The sequence below is a fragment of the Serinus canaria genome, chromosome 4 (assembly GCF_022539315.1).
Source record: "Serinus canaria isolate serCan28SL12 chromosome 4, serCan2020, whole genome shotgun sequence".
In the NCBI taxonomy this organism is placed as follows: domain Eukaryota; kingdom Metazoa; phylum Chordata; class Aves; order Passeriformes; family Fringillidae; genus Serinus; species Serinus canaria.
Window position 1 is genome coordinate 45,514,490 of NC_066317.1, and position 19,882 is coordinate 45,534,371.

The following is a 19,882-nucleotide window of genomic DNA, read 5'->3' on the forward strand; positions in this document are numbered from 1 at the left end:
AAAACAATCGAAAAAATGGAATCGCAAATCAGAAGTTCTTGACTTCTACCTTTTTGCTCAGTTGGCTATTGATCAGCGCCTCTCACTTTAGAAATAATTTTGTTCCTAGACTTCTCTTTTACAAGATGCCAGGTACATCATCCCCTTCATTTCCTATGAGACACACTGACCTGGGATTGAAATGGATGTCCTCAGGAACTTGGCTGGGATCAGTGACAATTCTGTCGTTGTCAACATAGCTATCCCCGTGATCCGGGATTCTAAATTTGGCCATCTGGACTTCTGAATCACTTAAACCAGCATGAGATATGCGGGCATAACCCAGCCTGTCAAATATGAGAAGAGTTAGTTTGAAGAAATAACCCAAGACAATTTCACCACATTCTTAATGAACATATCTTTTTTTCCCAAGAGCTATGCTTTCTATTATCAACACAATTTTCCATTTTTGTGAATCTCACCCTCAAAAAGCTAAAATTGCTCCATAAACAGGATCATAATACCACGTCACAAACAAAAAAATTGAAAAATTGTGTTTGACAGTAAAAATAAGTCCTATGTATAAAAACCTTTTTAAAAAATGATAGCTTTAGAGTATGAGTGTAGGTATAAGCTCACTAAATTTTCACTGAAAAGATTTCAATATTCAAGAAAGAAACTCAAGGATCAATTGAATGAATAATGAGAAAAATTCAAATTGCAAATAGAGTTTTAGCTGAATTTTTTTAGTTGCCTTTTTTTTCTTTTTTACTCAATACTGTTAAGACAGCTATCAAGTTTACAACTTGTGAACACTGCAGAATTTGCATAGTTTATTCAAAAGTCAATGAAGTCCATTTTGGTACAAACATCACCAAGAGAATGATTTACAAGCAATTTGGGATTAAAAGATATGGAGTGCATAGGTCCTGTGCCTCAAGTGTTTACACAGTTCAAGTTTACTGTGTTTACACAGTTCAAGTTTTCCCAAAATCCAGCAAAACGATTGGCTGGATTAGATCAGCATTTTGCTTCAACAAACCCTAAAGCATAGTTCAAAATTTGTATCTTCTGTGTCACATACAAATTAGGTCTTAGCCTTCACATTTTAGAATGAAGGTGCAAAGCCAGAGCTTTGGAAAAATGTAGTTTTATGCTACCAAAGCAGAGTAGATCTGCTTTTGACAGAGAATGATGAAACCTGTAATAGCGTCTTTGTGAACTATATTCAGAGATACACCAGTGCTTGTGACCCTAAGATCAATGTTTCACATAATTTTATGATCGATCCAACTGCCCATAATAATTGTTTAGGAATGTAAGACTCTTCCACAAGCACTTACAAAAGATTATAAAACTGATAACCATAAAGATATTTAAGCCTACAAATAGGTGATTCCCTTTAACATACCTTATTACTCCACGATACATAATATAGCTACACCATCTGTCCCTGTCTGTACTGTCAATATCCTAGAGGGATAGTGAAAGGGAAAAAAAGTCAAACAAATAAGGTAAGTGTTCATCTGGGTAGGCTTTAAATCAGTAACAGGACCGAAGTGTAATCTCACTGCAGGAAAATATTTTGTAAAACATTGTAATAAGGCAGAAAGAAAAAAGCTCACTGTTAGACATGTAGAAATCAGACAACTTTTTGGTATCTCTTAATGCAGAGTTCATTTTTAAAACAAAAGAATCACAGAATTAGAGGCTATCTGGAGGTCTCCTACTCCTAACCTTGGTCAAAGTCACTTCAGGCAAGTCACTCAGGGCCTTATGCAGCTAACTTCTGAATATACCCAAGGATGAAAGTTTCACAACTTCACCAGCTTCCTGTTCTAATCCTTGACAACCCTGTGACTTTTCATTTCTTCTAACTGATATTTCCCTTGGGGCAGCTGCTGTCCATTGCCTCTTGTTCTTCTACTGTGTAACTCCACCTTCTCTGAAAGATATCATGAGGGAGCTAAAGATTATATTTGAAAATGGGCATGTGTTTTCTTCTCTATTATATTTACCAATTTGAAATATTAAGCTGAGTGTTTCCAATATATATATTTTCTGTAAAGATGCAGTATTTTAATATTACCTGCACATTTCCATTTTTTATTAATTCAGTATAGTCTCTGGATCCAGGAGCTGAAGTGATGTATCCTAGAAACACAACTTGCTTAGAGCTAGTCTTCAAGAGGTTTGAAACAGCTATTGCTTGGAGTTTTCTGTCCAAGTCCTCTCTGAAAGAAATGGAAAAGACTTTAATACATATACATTTTACCTCACAATCTTTGTGGTATGACACAGTAAACCACAAAGCAATCTGGTACCATTTTGCTGCTCAATATTAGAGATCATGAAAATTCACGGCAAGCTCATTGATTCAAAATTATCACTACATTTGATAAAAGCCACATGGTCATGGTAGATTCAATTCACATTCTCTTTCTATCCATTACAGGAATGACATTTTCTATTACTGTTTTGTTTTTAATACTGATATCATCACTGGGAAATGTGAATGTTAGTGTTTTGGTTATCTAAGCCTTTGTCTCTGCTTGTACTTAAAATTTAACAGTGCTAGCACTATGTGGTGTGTAGCAAAGAACTCACATGCTAGAGAAATTTTATTATGGATAGTTCATGGTAAATAGAGTCTTAAAGTCTGTGTGCCATAATTTATGAAATGTAACTAGAGTTACATCATCCCATTAGCACTACTTAATTACACTTGGCATGTATTTCACATCTCTTTAACAAGATTTACACAAGAGTTCCAACATGACCAAAAGTGAGAGTGAAGTAAGTGGAGCCTGGTAAAATACTTCATTGGATCTCATTCCCTGTCCTTGGATTTGTCATAAAATAATGAAAAAGCAGTTCTCTTTCTATGAATCTTCATGTTTATGACTTTAAATGGTTGTGTAAATCATATTGTCTTCTAGATTTTGATAGTCTGGGCTAACAGCAAAAACATTGACAGAGAGAGCTGATTTTAGAACCTGTAAACCCTGAAGAAGACAACAGTTTAAGTGCAGCTACCCTTTCTAAATAGTGGTACTTCTGACTGAAGGAACTGTATTAGGGAGAAAGAGCACACAGACAGGAGACAAAAAGAACCCCAAACACTTAAGTAGAAGTTTGACCTAGGTATATATGAAGTTGCCTGCTCAGCTAGCTGCTCTTTCCAGAATGCAACTCTCCAGAAGATGGGATCTTTTAAAGGCACTGGCATAGTTATAGTCCCACATTTTAAAAATCCTATTTAAAAACAACCCTAGCTATCCAGTATTCTATAGTCTGTCAATGCAAGCAGCAGAAGGAAAAAATACTAAAAATGAGCAGTTATGTGCAGTATTTAGTTACAAATTCATTCCTCTCTAAAACACAATCTAATTTGCACTCATTTCCCATGTGTCTCCTCAAATTTTCTCTTTCATCTTTATCTCATTTCTTTGCAAGGGTATAATACAGTGTTATTTTCTTCTACTTTGACAAACAGTTTCTCAGACAGGCAAGTCTAATCATCCATGTGAGGCACAGAATTAAATTCTGTTCTAGAGTTAAAAATGGGGAGTGATTTCTGACAATTATATTTGTTTAATAAATGGGAAATCTATAAACAATTTGCAACTGTAGGGTGCAATTTGCAGGTTTGGTGCAGTTTCTACTCAGGGGAAGGAAATGGGATACAGAGAATTCCTTTGACTTTCTGAGCAGCTTCTTTGTGTTATAATTTTCTGCACCCTATCCATAAATTTGCTGCTCCATTAATTGTAACAATTTTTTTTTTAAATTCCAGATCTTACTACATAGCCACAAACATACTAGATATCCCATGAAATATAACAGAAATAACAGCTACATGGAGCATTCACAAAAGGATCTCTTATTAATATTCATTACACACAGGTAATCAAAACATTGTTTTCAAGAACTGAAATATATACCTAATTCTTTTCCATCACTTATTTGATTTATTAGTATAATATTGCTTTTCTGAATTCAGAGATCAGACTTCCTATTTCCACTTGCATACTCTCAGAAAGACACTGATGGGTATTTTTGCTGCTGTTTCAACACTGTCCTTTCTTGGAGGTTTCAGATGTATCACTTTTTTTAAAAAAATACAAACCAGTTTTCTATTAATGCTGCCTATCTGTAACTGTACCTATCTGCACTCATTGTCAAATGTAATACATCTATTCCACATGCAAAAATTCAGAAGGATGCTGTCCTCTGCTGAGGTGCATCTGTAGCCCTATCATTTGTTGTGACTTTGCAGAACTGTATCTTTAAATCCCAAGTAATTCAGATAGTAGGTTCAGCTGAGTTTTGCATGACACAATAAAAATGCTTCAAAATTTTAAACCACTAGTTTAACCAATTTTGTTTAACCAAAACTGTCATAGTATTTCTTCAAACGTGCCCAGCTAGAACCAGTATTACAGCAGCAGATTTTAAAGAGTACAAAATAAATCCTGGAAGTTCACAAATTGTATTACATGACTTTGTACACTCTATGTAAAAATAAGTGAAATACACACTCTTCATTTCCGAAGTGAGCAACAACAAAATCAACCAGCTTCCCTGTGAAGTTGACAGTCAGGGAGATGGCAGGTGCAATCTCTCCCTCTGGAGATGGAAGGAGGTGATGGGTCGATTTTACAATTGGATACCTGGACAGTGCCATAATCCTACATGAGGAAAGGTAAAAAGTTACATTTTGTGATTCACAAGCATCATTCACTAAGCAGATAAATGTGAGCAGAAGATTAACAGTCACTGAAATAGAAAACTATAAGACCAGAACACAAACCATGTCTAGTGGATTTTTCTGAATATAGAAAGTTTCCCTCTAAAATACTGCTTAACTACATGTCTAGAAATATATTATCAAGTTAATTCCTACACTAAGAAATTTATTTCCATAAATATTAATACTTTCACTGAGCATTTCATGATCTATATTTCAGACAAAACAGAATTTTATACTACCAGAAATTAAAAGGTATTTTATTAAAAGTAGAAGTAGGTAGAAATATATCTTTAAAATGAGAAATTTCTCTTTTTTAGCTTCTGTTTGGACATTTTGCATCAGGTTTTTCAATGTATTTTATTAATAAAATCTCAGAGGATGACTTCTCTCTCCCCCATTCTGTCTCAAATAGACAGGGTCTGGAAGAAGAAAGTTACAAAATGCCCCTCACATATGGCAAAAAGTAAATGGCCACAGCAACATCAGTAGGAAGTTCTATCTGCCATAGAGATATGTATATCCCCCTAAAAAAAAAAGCCACATTATATGCCAGTATTTTTCTAGAGGACAAAGATGTTTAAAGATATGCAACTGGTAGGTGGTCAAGCATTAAGGTAAAATTAGACACAAAATATCTGGTCAAGCAGACATGCACCTTTCTATTCCCATTTCCCATTACACAGCCCAAGCTAGATATGAATTCAAAATTTCTCATACCTCCTGATGTGCAACATTTTCCAACTGCTGTCACATTTTTAAGTCTGCAATATAAAATTATCCTAGCCCAAAACAAAATAACGGGAAAAGTGCGTCAGGTGCAGCACTTGAAATGCTAAACATCCAAATCTGTAAATTAAAGGGTAGGATGCCATTCTCTGCATCACCAAAACCAAAGCAGCTTATGGGGGCAGGCACCAAAACCTGATCATGTTTAGCAATGAGAAAACTCCATCCACATTGAATCAAAGCCCATTGCTAAAGGACAAGCTTCAACAAGTGATTATATTGAGTACTATTGCAACTATTCTTTGCTTCTGTATTAGTGCAGTTTAAATTGGGCAGTATGTTTACATCTATTTACTGTCACTGTGCATGTAAAGGTGACTCACCCCCAGGTGTGATCTCTTGTGCTTGGACCAAAATCTGTGTAAAATCCCAGTCTTTCTCCTAGCCACATGGCTGGATCATGATTTCCAATGAATGGTTTAGAGGCATCACTCTCTATAATAGTGATAAAATCTGCTTCTAGGATGGAAGGGAAAAAAAGAAAATAATTTCAATTTGTAACTGTTACCTATAAACGGGACTTATAAATAACTACAAAATGTCATTATTTTGGTTACAGAGGGATAGACACAAGCCCTTCCGAGGTCAGTCAAGGCAAATCAATGCTAGCAACAAAGTCATGCCCAAACTTTTGGCTACTGCAGGCCACACAAACTCTGATGAAGATGCACTTAGTGTCTGCTGGCGATGGCTCATTCCTGGTGCATAAGCAGAGATACAAGAGACTGCAGAATACAGCTGGCCTGAGCAGACCTCGTGCCATTTCTAAAGCATTAGAGATGCTGTGCTCACACAAATTAACAGCACAGTAGCAAGTCTACTGCTTTCAATTTGATGAAAAAACACTACATAGCACATCTGCACTTCCCTTCATCTACCAAATCCTACTGGGCTTCAAAAGGTCCTGTGCAAGACACAGCTGGTTACTGTTGCCAAAATAATTATTCAGCCCAGAGCAACCTTGCATCAGCCCCAAGGCATGGTAACAGAAGGGTTTGCAGCTCCCGCGAATTACTGACCATCTGCAGCCCCCTCACTTTCTCAAAGCACTGTGGTCCCTCCCTGTTTACATGCAGAGGTGTGGTTTTGCCAGGGGAACATGATGGGTTCCCCTATATTTTAACTGCAGGATAGAGGAGAACTATGCAGTTCCTTCAGGAGCTGGCATCTAACAATCACCTGCCCATGCCTGAAGGAAGGTGGGAGTCTGCAAGCTGTCTCCAGGATGGCTGAACTATTCAGACTCAGCTTGAGCAGCAGGTCAGTATAGCTGCAGCAGTAACAAGTGCTCCAAGTGCTCCCTTCTTCCTGCAATTATGCCACTCTTAGAGTGTTGCCCTACACAGGAAGGCAAATCAAGTCACCATTTCATCCACAGCCCATCCATAAGGAATTATGACCATCCAGCACCACAGAAGACTTTTTGCTTTCGAAGTATCATATGCAGGAGTGTAAAGCATTGTCAGGAGGGAAAATGGGAGCTCAGAGTTCTTAAGTGGATTCCCAGGTTTTTCCTTCTACATCATTAGCATACATGCTGACCACAGAAACAGTAACTGAAACCATTAAGATGGGTTGATGTTGGATCCCTCCAGGGCAGACAGAAATTCCAGTCCCAAAAGCCATTATATGTTGCATCTTCACCTCCAACAGAGAGGTGAGCCTAAAGAATGCACACCACCACATCTACCACACCTTTAAAGACAGCTCCTACCCTAAAGCAGATAGCCACTCTTTTCTCTATGGCTCTCAAAATCAGAAATTCTTCTTATAGGAATTTCCAGACAAATTCTGAATGCATTTACTGACAATGTTAATGTAGTATTTTTTATAACAATATCCATGTAATATAAAACTCCAGAATACTGTTTCCACCGATTAGAAACTATGATTTATTAATTTATATTTTGGAATTTGCTGCCTTTTTGACTTACCAATTGTCTTTTTTAGACGTGATATTTTATTACCCTAAATAAATGCCAATGGACATAACAAGGTAATCACTTTTTCAAATATTCATTAATTTAAACTATAGGTACCAGAAATGAATGCATTCATCAAAATTCATAAATAAATATGCAAAGATTAAATAACCACCCAGACATGAACTATGGAATCAGTTATGCAGAAGAATGATCCAAATTTCAATTCATTAAATGTCCTGGCTCTTTTCTCATATCACCAGATAGCCAACACAGCCCAGCTCTCTGAACCTTTGGTCATGGGACAATGGAGTGAACAAGGTTAAAATCAGCCTCTTCACTCTTCACTAACTCCTGTGTATCTCTGCCACAAAACCAAGACTTGCACAGGAGCACCATTTCATTGCTTGGGTCTGTAAAGCCTGAGCTGCTCAGGAAAATGCTGTGGTGGACCGGAGAGCAACAAATGCTGGAATGGCAGCACAGACATTTGCTAATTCCCTGAAGTGCTTTTGATGTTAAACTGTCTGTCCCTTGTCTACCTTATCTCATGGGTACTGCAGGAAAAGAGTAACACCTACAAGCACTACTGGCCAATTCCTTTCAATGCTCTCTGTAACAGCACTCGAGTCCAAATTCTTAATTTCCTATAGCTAATTTCCAGCCAAAATCCTGCCCATGAGTAACAGTTTAGACACTCTTCTTTATGGTGAAATATGACCACCAAGCTACAATCACTACTTTTCTTGTATACATTGCACTGGTTCAGTGATGGAAACAGACTTGTATGTTTCTTCTCTGTATTAATGATTAAGGGCATTGGAATTTCACAGCCTTTAGGAATTATGTAATGCTTCACATTTAAAAAAACCCACATAGGAGTTATAAAACATTGTATTTTATCCAAAAGTATATTTACGTTTGTAAATACCATTGTATTTTATCTAAAAGGATATTTCCTTTATGCAAAGAATTTCTCTATAGACAAGTAACTCATCAGCAATATGAGAAGTAAAATTCAAATAAGAAATATAATGTTTCCTCTGATCAGAAACCTCTTTAAAACATATTAAACAAATTATCACCTCTGCAAATGGATTTTTGACTGAAGTGATTTTATTGGAACAGTTCACAAATTGAAGAGAAAACCACGAAACACAGGTTCTTGTTTGCAAAAATGGCTTCAGTTACCAAGGTGTTTTCACTTGTCTCTTCAGATGAATCCTCCCAAATATAAATGAAGTAGGGAAAAAAGTTACCTGTCTGATTAAGCAAATTAGCTGCTCCTTCCAAATTAGACCATCCTTCATTGTCATATCCAAATCTAAAAGGCCAGATCATAGCAGAGAAATCTCTTTTTGGAACCTCAAAAAATAAATGGAAAATAGGAAAATAAAATTTGAATTTTAGATATTATAGCTTTGCAGTAAACAGCACCCTACACATGGTGCCATAAAAGACATACAAGAAGACATGTTTTAACCAATCTATTTTCCTAATAAAGCGATCAGAATTAAAAAAGACTAAATCTGCTATTAACAAGGAAATAAAAGTCATCATAGTTCAAATGAATTTGTACAAGTAACAGTAAACAAATGAAGAGGAAAGAGACAATGCATTTTTTCATCTTACTAAGAGGAACTGACCACTTTTTGCCACACAATAAAGCAAAACCTGAATTAACTGAAAAAAGAAAGCCAACCATATCAATCTGTGTGCATTTGTGAATCTAACACTGAACTCCACAACTATTAACCAACTTGTTATTTGTTACCTTTGCAATACCTATTTTCTTGCAAGATAGAAAACTGGAATCTTCAAATTTTTATCCAATTTCCATACTAGTCCAAGTCTAATCTATGTCACCAACTTTTCAGAGAGCTTCAATTCAGAGTTATGATATAGTATAGAACCATAGAATTCCTTCACCTGAAAGAAACCTTAGGAAGTTATCTGTTCATACTCCCCCTTCATGAGATCAGGAGGCTAACAGCATTGTCCAGTTTGAATACCATTCAAATAAACTAATTTATAAAAGTAATGCTCAAATTGAACATATGAGACATGAATCTCTCAAATTTTCAAAATATTTTTTCCTAAAGCATCACTATAAATCTCCAAAGACACAGACATTTCAATTTGACAGGAATTCATAAATTAATTTTTGCATCTTCATTTATGCATTAGATTTTCTGAAAATTTGGTTGCAAAGATTTCTTCAGCAACAATTAATGCACCTAAGCTATTACACACACATTTCATGTATATTTAAAAGTTACCATTCTCACAAACACCCTACTCACCCCTTGGCCCAACTTCTTCTGGTAAGTTTTATAACGCAAACCCAATCCAAGCAAGCCAACACCAACAAACAGCCACAATACTTGAAATAGAAAAACACAGAAAAAGGGTTTTAAATCAAGAAAAAAAAAGTTATTATTGCTGTTAAACAGGACACTTATTCTACAGTGTGCTATTCACAGAATGAGAGATGTGTCCATTTAAGTGACAACACCAGATCAAGGCAGTATCTATGCATGCAGAATGTGTATATATGTGCAAATACACTCTCCAAAATGCAACATGCTGAGCAGATAAAATGTACCAAAATTCCCTGGAATAGTTATGAAAAAATTACAACTACTGAAGAATCCATTACAGGACATGAGTAAGAGCATCATGTAAACTCTTCAGTGTTTTCCTCACTCTGTGCAAATATGCACTTGTAGTACGCAATTTTTATCTTGTATTAACACAATGTGTGGAATAAAATTTAGTTTACTTCACAAGCCTTTAGATGTCAGAAAGATGTGGCTCTTGCCAGACTTAGAGAGTGGTCATTTGTTTGACATACTCTTGGAAAGACAGTGCAGCTTCATAGAAAGCATGTTCAGAGCTTTCTAATTGCTCCTGCAAGATTATAAATAACCACAGTGTGCACATAAGAGCTGTCACCATTCATCATGATTTAATTTGATGATCAAAGCCCTCTGCATTTATTTCATTTACACAGTAGCATATGCTATCTACAATGATTTCAGCAACTCCAGTTTATTCTTTCATACATTTAAAAAGATATGAAATTATTTTAATGCAAGTTTTCTGGAATGGTTTTGTGTAAAATTTAAATACATTTTATAATGGAAGATGTCAGAAAGAAGGACATGCTGCCTATATTAGCACATGTCAAGCAATTTCATACTCTGCAAGACACAAAGGTGCTTAGAGTGGAAGCTGAGAAACAGTACAAGTGTGGGCATGATGAGGAAGTACAAGAGGCACTGTTTCAACATTACAAGCTTAGCTGAGCAAGGGCTGTGCTTTGTGACAGGTAGTATTTTGAAATATTAATTTACTTCTGTGAAATGTTTCTTAGCGATAATATTCAAACCACTTGAAATGGTGCTCATGTTGTCTCTGACACACAAACTCTCACAGGCCACATTCTTTTGGCTCCTGAGTATACAGGATAAAGAGCTTCATAAAGATTCCAGAAACAGCTCTGAAAAACTGTGAAGCACTATTGTCTTCTTTCTCCAAATGCAGCAAAATATACATAAATGGCAAGTGATTTGATTCTAAGTCACAGAAGAAAAGATGCAGGAATTGCTATCTTCAGCATCCTGATCTCCGTAGGGTTACCATGCCCTCACGCCTAGCACTTTGTTCCTCTACCAAACTTTGTGCTACTGACAGGCATTTTTCTTTAGAAAGAGTAAGCTGGCATTGAAAACAAATCAGGGACTCAAATGATTGTAGAGAAATAGTCGAAAATATTTGTATGCTTCAAAAGCAAAAAAGTGATAAAACCTCAAATATTTGATTTTCATTTCTCTTCAAAACCTAAGGAAAAAAGCAGACCCCATACATATAATCTGAAAATCTTGGATCCCTAGGCATAGTTGAGGGACAGCAGATGACAATAGCTTCATGAGGACAGGTCTGGTCTGAATGCACATCCAGCTTCATGCATTGTGCTGCCAGCCACAGCAGGCCCTGCAGGACAGCCTCCTCATGCAGGAGAGTGTCACACGTACAGCAGGTCAGGGCCAGCCAGTGCCACCACACTGGCAGCCAGCTCACACAGCCTGGCAGTGCTGGCACACCAAACCGCCTCAAAGTCACCATACCGCACGGCTGGGAAACCATTCCCGTCTTCTGTACACACCACGTAAATCCCAAGATTCAGAGAGGCTTCCTCCTCAACCATTAAAACAAAACCACCAATGATGCTGAATCCATTTTCACATTTTGTTTTTTGCCCAGTTTCTTGTCTCAGTTTAATACATTCCATTAGGAATAGCTTCTATCAGTCATAATCACAGTGGGTCAGCTCCTCCAGTAGTACATGTCATCATTAACCTGGAACTAGGGAAATACCAACTACCAGTCTAAGACTAGCACCAAAAAAACATTTCTAAAACATCTGAGAAAATACTCCACAGTGGTTTTTTTTTTTTCCCCAAACAGTATTCCTAGAGTCATGGAGAAAAAGAACTAAAATTATACTTACATAGTTTAATATAGTTTTTACTCCTTTTGAAGAATGGTTTTTGATTGCTTTTCACTTCAAAGACAGAGCTAAGGGCTTTCTTGGGTCCTGTTAGAAAGTCTACCCCAATACATAACATTATAAAACCTGTAAAAATATAAGTGATTAGTTTCTTCATAGACCTTTAACATATTAAACATTGCTCATAAACAGGTTTTATAAACTCCCAGCTGTTGTGTTACAACATAACAACCTTATGGTTTCAACAACAAAGAGGATTCAAAGCAAAAGGCAGATAAATGCCATACCTAATGAGGCAATGCAGGAACTATGAGATTTATTGGCAGCACTCTCAAGTAAAGACTGATTTGCAGTGCAGTTACAGGGTATTATGTCCAAAAAGCTAACACATGGTAGATAAAGTATACTAAAATCCTTCCAGGCCCTGTTGATGGCTACAACTCTCAGCTGAGCCCACCGTTTTCAAAATCTACTGAAATTAACCTGGACAAGAACAACTGAGTTACACCTACATATTACAGAACCTTAAAATAACAGCTTGATGAAAAAAGTACATTGATGATTGCACATATCCATTATCTTTGACAATGAACTGCTCTGCCACCAAGATAAAAGTAACAATTTTTTTATATAGGAACTACAAAAGCAGTTGCTCAACACTTTGTTATAAAACAGTGCAAGCAGACTGCAGCAGGCTGGAAGGTCAATTTAACATGGCAGCAACTTGTATTCTGGAACTCCAGAGCCAACAGCAATAGTTCTGCTTTTTAAAAGCAGAAAACTAAACACACATCCAGACACATTTTAAAAGCTAGTAAGCAACTTCAGTGCACCAACTGTTGCAATGAGTGGAGATAGTATCTTTTCAATATGTAGCTCAGACTAATAGTACAAGGTCTTTTCCAATCCCTAATGAGATAAAGAATCCAATTACTTTCAAAAAAGGCATGGGAGGATAATGAACTGGATAAGAGCTCTGCTGGAGAAGATATATGCCCTTAATATCTTTGTGGCATAGTTAATTAATTATAGAAGCTATATTTTACTTCAGAGAAATAGCTAACTATTACTCAGTATTTTTTTATTTCCCTTACTTGTTACATCAGCTGTAGTGAAAGTTTGCAAACCAGGACACTGGGTCTAGAACAACAAAGGGAAACAACAAAACCTTTCTCAAAGGGTGACTGATTCACAGCCATTAAAGCTGATGGAAATCAGGAATCTGACCCCTCAGCATTATATCACATCACAGTGAAGCAGCACAGAAGTTTTGAATTTAATGATCTTACTTTCATTGTCACTTTTTGTGGAGCAGTTCCCTACCCAAACTGCAGCAAGAGAAAGGCAGGACATTGGACAGGAGAAGAAAGCAAGAAATAGCACTTGCACCTGGAAGAAACCAGAAGAAAATTAACAGTTTGCCAGAAAGCCAAGCTGTAAGAGTAAAAGCACAGCAACAAATACCCAGTCTCAAGGTATGATCTTTGATAAGCTATGGGATGGCATCAAAAAGATAGAAAATGCATTCCCAGATGGAAGTTAAACTCATGCAGTGCCATCAGCTGAGATCTTTTCCATTTACAGTTGTCTTTACCAAAGAGAAGATTAGGGCCATCTCTCAGCTACTACCCAATGATCACACCAGGTAAATTAATCACAAATGTGCATTTCAAAGGAAGTAACAGAGAGGAATTTTGAATAAAAATATTTCTTTTGTGAAAGCATTACTCAAGAAAGCATTTGACACTCCTCTACCACATGCTTCCTTCATATAACTTCAAAAATTAAATTTAATTACCTAAGATAATTGTTTCTAAAGACTCCTCAGAGTGCTTCCAGAACAAAGAAAGTAATGCAATAATGGAATTAAATTCTCCTAAAACACAGTGAACTGAAATCCCTCATGTGAGTGTTGTAATATAAGAGACACACATGAAAAGTAAGAAACTGGAGTGACACAAAGTAGTTGCAAAGACATTTATGAAATCTGAAACCTTTGGAGCAACAAGTTAAGCCCAGCGTTCATTAATCCTTTCCAAATAAAATATACTAATGTGTCACATTTTTAAAAATGTCCCACACAATGAGCCCAAGACAATGTTTGGCATTGTTTAAATATAGCTGGTGAAATATGCCATTGAAACATGTTAGCACCTATTGCAAAAATATTTCTGGAGACAAAACCAGGAAGGGTTGGTTTCCTTTCCACCTCTCCACCCTCATCAAGTCATCATTTTGCTAAAGCCTTTATATTTGCTCAACTCAGTTCTTCCTGATTCGCAAATACCTGACAATTTCTTTTCTGCTTGTCCTGTTCACGTGTTTCTGATGCTACAGCCTCATCTGAATGCCATGAAACATGCTGGTGTGTCCACAAAACATAAGGTAGAGCCACAGGGGAAAGAAGCTCAGGTATCCAATGAAGACTAGCTAGATCAGCAGGATGTTGCACTTTGCTCTGCAGAGCAGGGCTAAATAATGCACTGAATTATATTAGAGTCCCAGTAGCTACCCTGTTACCTGAGGCACTGTTGCCTTAGGTAACCAGCATATTTGTGCATTCACACCCTGGATTGCAGCCATATTTTTAAGGTGACTGGATAACAGATCTCTGCCTCCACTGCGTACTTTTAGTTATCAGACATTTTTCTTCTTTGTCATTTTCCCTTAACTGAATTCCATTTCTTGTCCACATTTTAGACTATTTCTAACAGTAAAGAAACAAGTAGAATATTTTTTGCATGTCTCATTAATTTTTGCACTGAAACTATTATCACAGTAAGTAATTAAACAGTAACCAAGCATTTGAAAAGACTCTTTATACACTACATACATTTCACATGTCTGTCTGAGGCTAAAGCAAGCATATTTGTATTTGTTCATTATCATAAATGTACCTAGAAGAAGATGGGAGCTTTCTCTAATGTAAACTCCTCCAGGTACAAATTTATAAGCTGTACACCATACACAGAAGAACAATTCAAGAACGTAGGCAAACATGGCTGTGCTCATGGCTTTCCCAGGATGCGGACAGCTAATAAAGCGCCCAGCTAGTTGAGGCCACACACACATAGTAAAGATACCAAGAATGTTGCCTGCAACAGCAGCACTCCAGGTGTGTAAATAAAGGAGGCCAGCTGCAGATGCCAAACCTGTGAAGGGACAGAAAAGAATAGAGTAAGTCTCAGTCAGGTGTATTACCCACCTCATTCATTGTCATATTCTGGCTAGCGAAAAAATAGAGTCTGGGAAATATAATTGTGCTTTCCAGCCTTAGAAACTGCATCACTGCAAGGACAGGTATTCACAGTAGCTAAAGAGAATCTTTTCTTTTTCCCAGTATCTCATTCTTTTAAACATTGCCTATTCAGCTGAAAACAGTACAGCAAAAAGAGGGAAGAGAAACATCATCAAGAGCCAAAACCGAACAGTTTTTTCTTACAGAGTTCTTCAGCACAACAGAGGAATGATGCAGTTCTCAAGAGAGTTACAGGTACGTCTGTTATAAATCTCTTTTACCATATACAGAAACAAACAAATAGATTAATATAATTTCCTGATGTTTCCCTGTAGATAACCATAGGATGGGCAAGAAAGCAATTATTAATCTTTTACTAACTGCAAGATCCTTGACTGATAGATCCTGCTATCTTTGATTTAGGGATTTGACTCTAAACAGAACATTAACAACCACAGAACCTCTCTACAACAGGACAACTTCATTTTAAAACATTATTGTAGATATGAATATTTACTGTGACACCATGAAAGCAAAAAGAAACACTTTTAATACGTAACTTTAATACATCAAGGTCCTGAGCATTTTAGAATACAATGTTCAAATCAACTAAAGAACCTTTCTGGGCCTGTTTTAAATAAGCAATGTGTGTACATCAAAAATCAAAAGTTCATGCTTACATTGCAATCTGCACACACATTTCTTAACACTAAAACCTGCCTGTTCATACTATTTTACTGCCTGCAGAACTTGGCAAGTAAAGACCAGGAGACAAGCTTGTCTCCAGGTAGACTGCTTGTTAAATGACAAGTTATTTTGCCTCCCGTGGAATTGAGAGGCTTGTGTCCTCTCAACCCGATAACCCTAGATGTGGCCTTATCATAGAATCACTAAGGTTGGAAAAGACCTCTAAGATCATCAAGTCCAACTGTTATACAATGCAGGTGGTCAGAACTGAGATGCTGCTCAAGGGAACAGAACCTTAACAGGGCTTCTGAAGACAATAACACTGCTCTGCAATGGCCTGGAAATTTTGCCTGTAACCCTTAGTCAGCTGGTGACAAACAGTCAGTGGCAAGACAAAAGTAGACTTTGATTAGCCACACTTTTTGAGATGTGATGTCAGGTCAGAGGACTTGAGTAAAGGGAATAAGGTAACAGACAAAAAATCTGCTCAGGATTTGTACCTACCTATAAGAAACAAGGCAAAACTGATGATAGAAGACCAGCTCCAAAATGAAAGCATCAGTCCATGAGCAAGGCCCAACAGAACTGTACCTCTGATACAACAATAAGGAAAAAGAAAACGTGCAATAACATGATTTTTAAAACACCTGATTAAAAAAAAAAACCTTCAAGATATACAGACAAGGGTCCTTGGAAATATATTATAATTATTTTACATTAAACAAAGCTAAATTTTGCTCACAGCCAGCTACATTTTCTTCCCTTTATTGGATGTAAAAAACATCCAGTTGAAAATAATAGCAATTTACTGTAATGTACAAGTGAGCCGTGTTCAGCAGCAAAAGCAGTCCACTGAAATTTTGGTAAAAAAGGCAAAAACAACTCAGAGAAAACAAAAGGGAAGAATCTACCCCAAACAGAAGTATTTTCTTCATGTCAAATAAGGAATCCTAAAGTATCTAACACTGCTCTCAATCTTGGGGAGCTCTTTTGTATACCAATTCCAAAACATAAATGCTGTCAACTGCCATCACATGTAGTTTACTCAGAATAATGAATTTGTTTTCTTTCTAGATTTTGGAACCTGAATGAACCACATAGAGAATTAAGACTATATTCTTACTAATCAAAACTTCTACTGAAGTATATATTTTAATAGTGCACACAGTTTATTAATACTTTGTGCATGTGTCTCTGATCATCTCCTCTCTGAAGCCAACTGCTAGACTAATTTACTGCATTCCTAAGTCCTTGAACCTCAGCCCTAATCTAAAAATTGTTTTGAAATGTGGCAAACCAAGATTTTAGTGCTGAAATAAAAATAATTCTGTATCAGAAAGTTTTAAGGTCTGGACAAAATGTTCAGCGATATCTCAAATGAAGAATGAATCCTCTGTGTGAAGTACCTTGTACCCACTTTTTTGTCTTATACCATCATCAGGTTGAGTTTTATTTGTCACCCACTACAGCACTGGGTTTTCATTACAATTTTGTAGTAGTAATAATAATAATAACAATCATCATCATCATCATCATCACGCACTTACCCATATGGATTAGGATCTGGACCTGTATGTGGATGTCCACTTACTGCCCATCTGGAAATTAAGGAAACCTCCCCAAATATCCACAGAGTGAGGAACATAAGGCTGCCAAAAGCAATCCCTGATAAAAACCAATGAGGATGGGAAGCAGTCTCTCTAATGACATTAGCAGTTTTGTTTGTTTCTTGTTTCCTCTTGTCTCCACCTAGAATAAGAATAGAAATACAGCCAAACAAACTGTCAAATCTTATTAGCAAGAGTTACTGAGAAAAAGAAATAGCCAAAATCACAAATTCACTATAACAAATTACATGCACAAAAGCTAATTTATGTGGTTAGGTTTGTGTTATCAGAAATTGATAATACAAAAAAAATCTTTTCTAACAACCCAAGGTCTGTCAAGAAAATGTACTCACCATAAGTGTTTAAAAATGCCAACCTGCCCATCTGATTATTTTCCATAATAAATTTTTAAATGTTTAAATTGGCTTTGAAAATCAGCAGAAAAGTTATTCATTTGTTCAGAGGCTTCTGTTCTCTGAAACTCTAAACTCTGATAAGAACAAAACCTGACACTTACAAATAAGCCAGAAATAAACTCCCTTCCTTCTCCTTTTTCCCATGTGCTTTAGAACCTCTCTCATCTAAGGAGAAAGCAGCACCTTTAATTGCATAGACATATCGTTTTGTCAACCACAAACAAGACAGATTTCCTTCCTAATCTCCTGCGCAGATTCCCTAAATTCTGATGAAAGCTCAGGCTTAATTTAGATTGTGTAATGCAAGCTTACAGACAATATGCATGATGCTAATTTATACCCACTTACACACAGATAAGGTTTTATCTTTCAATTAATTCATTAAGGTTATACTGAGAAGGAAGGAGATTCTGAGGATTTAACATGAGCTGCCTTAACCAACCAACCCAACCTTGCTGTCTTCCTTGGCAATACCAGCTGTACAGCTTAGCCTATGCCAGCCCTCACTACTGTGTACTCTGTGCAAACACTCCAAGAACTTGGGCAAATTTAACTGGGACAATTTGTCCACTCCTCCAATTCTTTCTGTTTATTTTCACATATCAGCTGTTCCCCAGTTATGTCTCCCCTTCTCTGTTAAAAGATATGCACTGGCAGAGAAACTCAAAGTGCAAACTGAAATAACAAAATAACAAAAACACCCAAATGTTTCATGCTGGAAAGACAATAATTCATTCTGATTTTATAGGTCTAGCTTATGCCTTTGTTTGTGTTACTGTCATATTGTTGGCACTGCAATAAGGAAAAAGAGGCAGTTCTGGCACCAAGTTACTACCACTTGTATGAATTGTGATAACAGTTCTGCCATATTATGGGCAGATGGAAGTACCCCACAACTTCTAAAACCTGCAATGCTCATGCAGCAGGTCTAAAACCAGACTGTATTGGGGGAAAAAAAAATCAAAGAATCCAAACCCTGTGACACATAGCTAGGTATTAGTCTCTTTTCATAATCACCATCTTTGCTGTAATATACTTACCTGAATGGATTTGCTCCACTGCTGCTATGAAACCAACTGTCAATATGACAGTATTGGCAACTTGTGAGCTCCAGACTGGATTAAGTGATGTGTACCAGATACGGAGAACAAGGAGCAGTATCTTGCCTAGCATGAAGCCCCATATCCTAATGAACCTGTAAGAATCAGTTTTTGAAACAGTTAGACATTTAGGGGATTTAGGGACAAAAAAAAGAAAACATCTTTTAATATAAAGAAACATCAGTTAAATTCTATCAGTGTAAGAAAATACCTTTGTAGACTGTTTCCTGACCACCATGTCACTGTTTGAACCAGCAATGAAGAAGAAACACCAGCAGCCAAGATGAGCAGTCTAATTGAAGCATTTGGTGCATGGTATGATGCTAAGCTTCCTACAAACAAATACACACACACAGAGGTTACTTTAATGATCAGTACAGACCTGGTGATAAGGATTTCCTGTGCATTAGGTCAACATTGTCTGTAATTTGAACAGCTACACCACTTATCTGAAAACACATGGCACTACACATTTTTAAACTAACCAAAGAAATGTAGGTATGCATACAAACTGGGTATACATGACTTCATAGCAGTCATAATTTTCAAGGAAAAAAATTATATGAAGCAATTATCCAACAGTCAAATTTATTGCTTTTATTTAAGTACTTATGGTGATTGATTCCATAGAGAGGATATATGGATATCTAAGCATATACAGATATTCTTCAACCATGCACTTAGATAACTCAAAAGCCATAAAGTTTTATGTACTGTGACTGTTCCTTTCTGAAAAGGATATGGCTTTTGCCACAGTGCACTTACAAAAGTAAGTACACTGTGGCAAAAGCCACGTTCTTTATTATACAGGAGCAGTCAGCATACATAGCACAGGGATTAGTAATGACTGCCTCAGAAGGGGTGAACAAGGCTTTCTCTAG

General features: G+C 36.7%; 1 protein-coding gene across 5 annotated transcripts in view; it reads right to left on the reverse strand.

The window, feature by feature from the left end:
• CWH43 (cell wall biogenesis 43 C-terminal homolog) overlaps positions 1 to 19,882 on the reverse strand; it is a 30,916-nt gene that overhangs the window by 4,734 nt on the left and 6,300 nt on the right. For 4 of the 5 annotated variants that reach the window (XM_050973281.1, XM_030239487.2, XM_050973282.1 and 1 more), the window contains 13 exons: positions 19,213 to 19,333; positions 18,942 to 19,096; positions 17,426 to 17,627; positions 16,383 to 16,471; positions 14,851 to 15,105; positions 11,954 to 12,079; positions 9,744 to 9,823; positions 8,700 to 8,805; positions 5,842 to 5,977; positions 4,521 to 4,670; positions 2,069 to 2,213; positions 1,391 to 1,452; positions 171 to 326 (listed from right to left, as the gene is read on the reverse strand). In XM_050973281.1, coding sequence (XP_050829238.1) covers positions 171 to 326; positions 1,391 to 1,452; positions 2,069 to 2,213; positions 4,521 to 4,670; positions 5,842 to 5,977; positions 8,700 to 8,805; positions 9,744 to 9,823; positions 11,954 to 12,079; positions 14,851 to 15,105; positions 16,383 to 16,471; positions 17,426 to 17,627; positions 18,942 to 19,096; positions 19,213 to 19,333 — 1,783 coding nt within the window. Of the gene's footprint in view, positions 1 to 170; positions 327 to 1,390; positions 1,453 to 2,068; positions 2,214 to 4,520; positions 4,671 to 5,228; positions 5,512 to 5,841; positions 5,978 to 8,699; positions 8,806 to 9,743; positions 9,824 to 11,953; positions 12,080 to 14,850; positions 15,106 to 16,382; positions 16,472 to 17,425; positions 17,628 to 18,941; positions 19,097 to 19,212; positions 19,334 to 19,882 lie in introns of those variants that run through there. The other variant, XM_050973284.1, reaches the window with a different exon arrangement.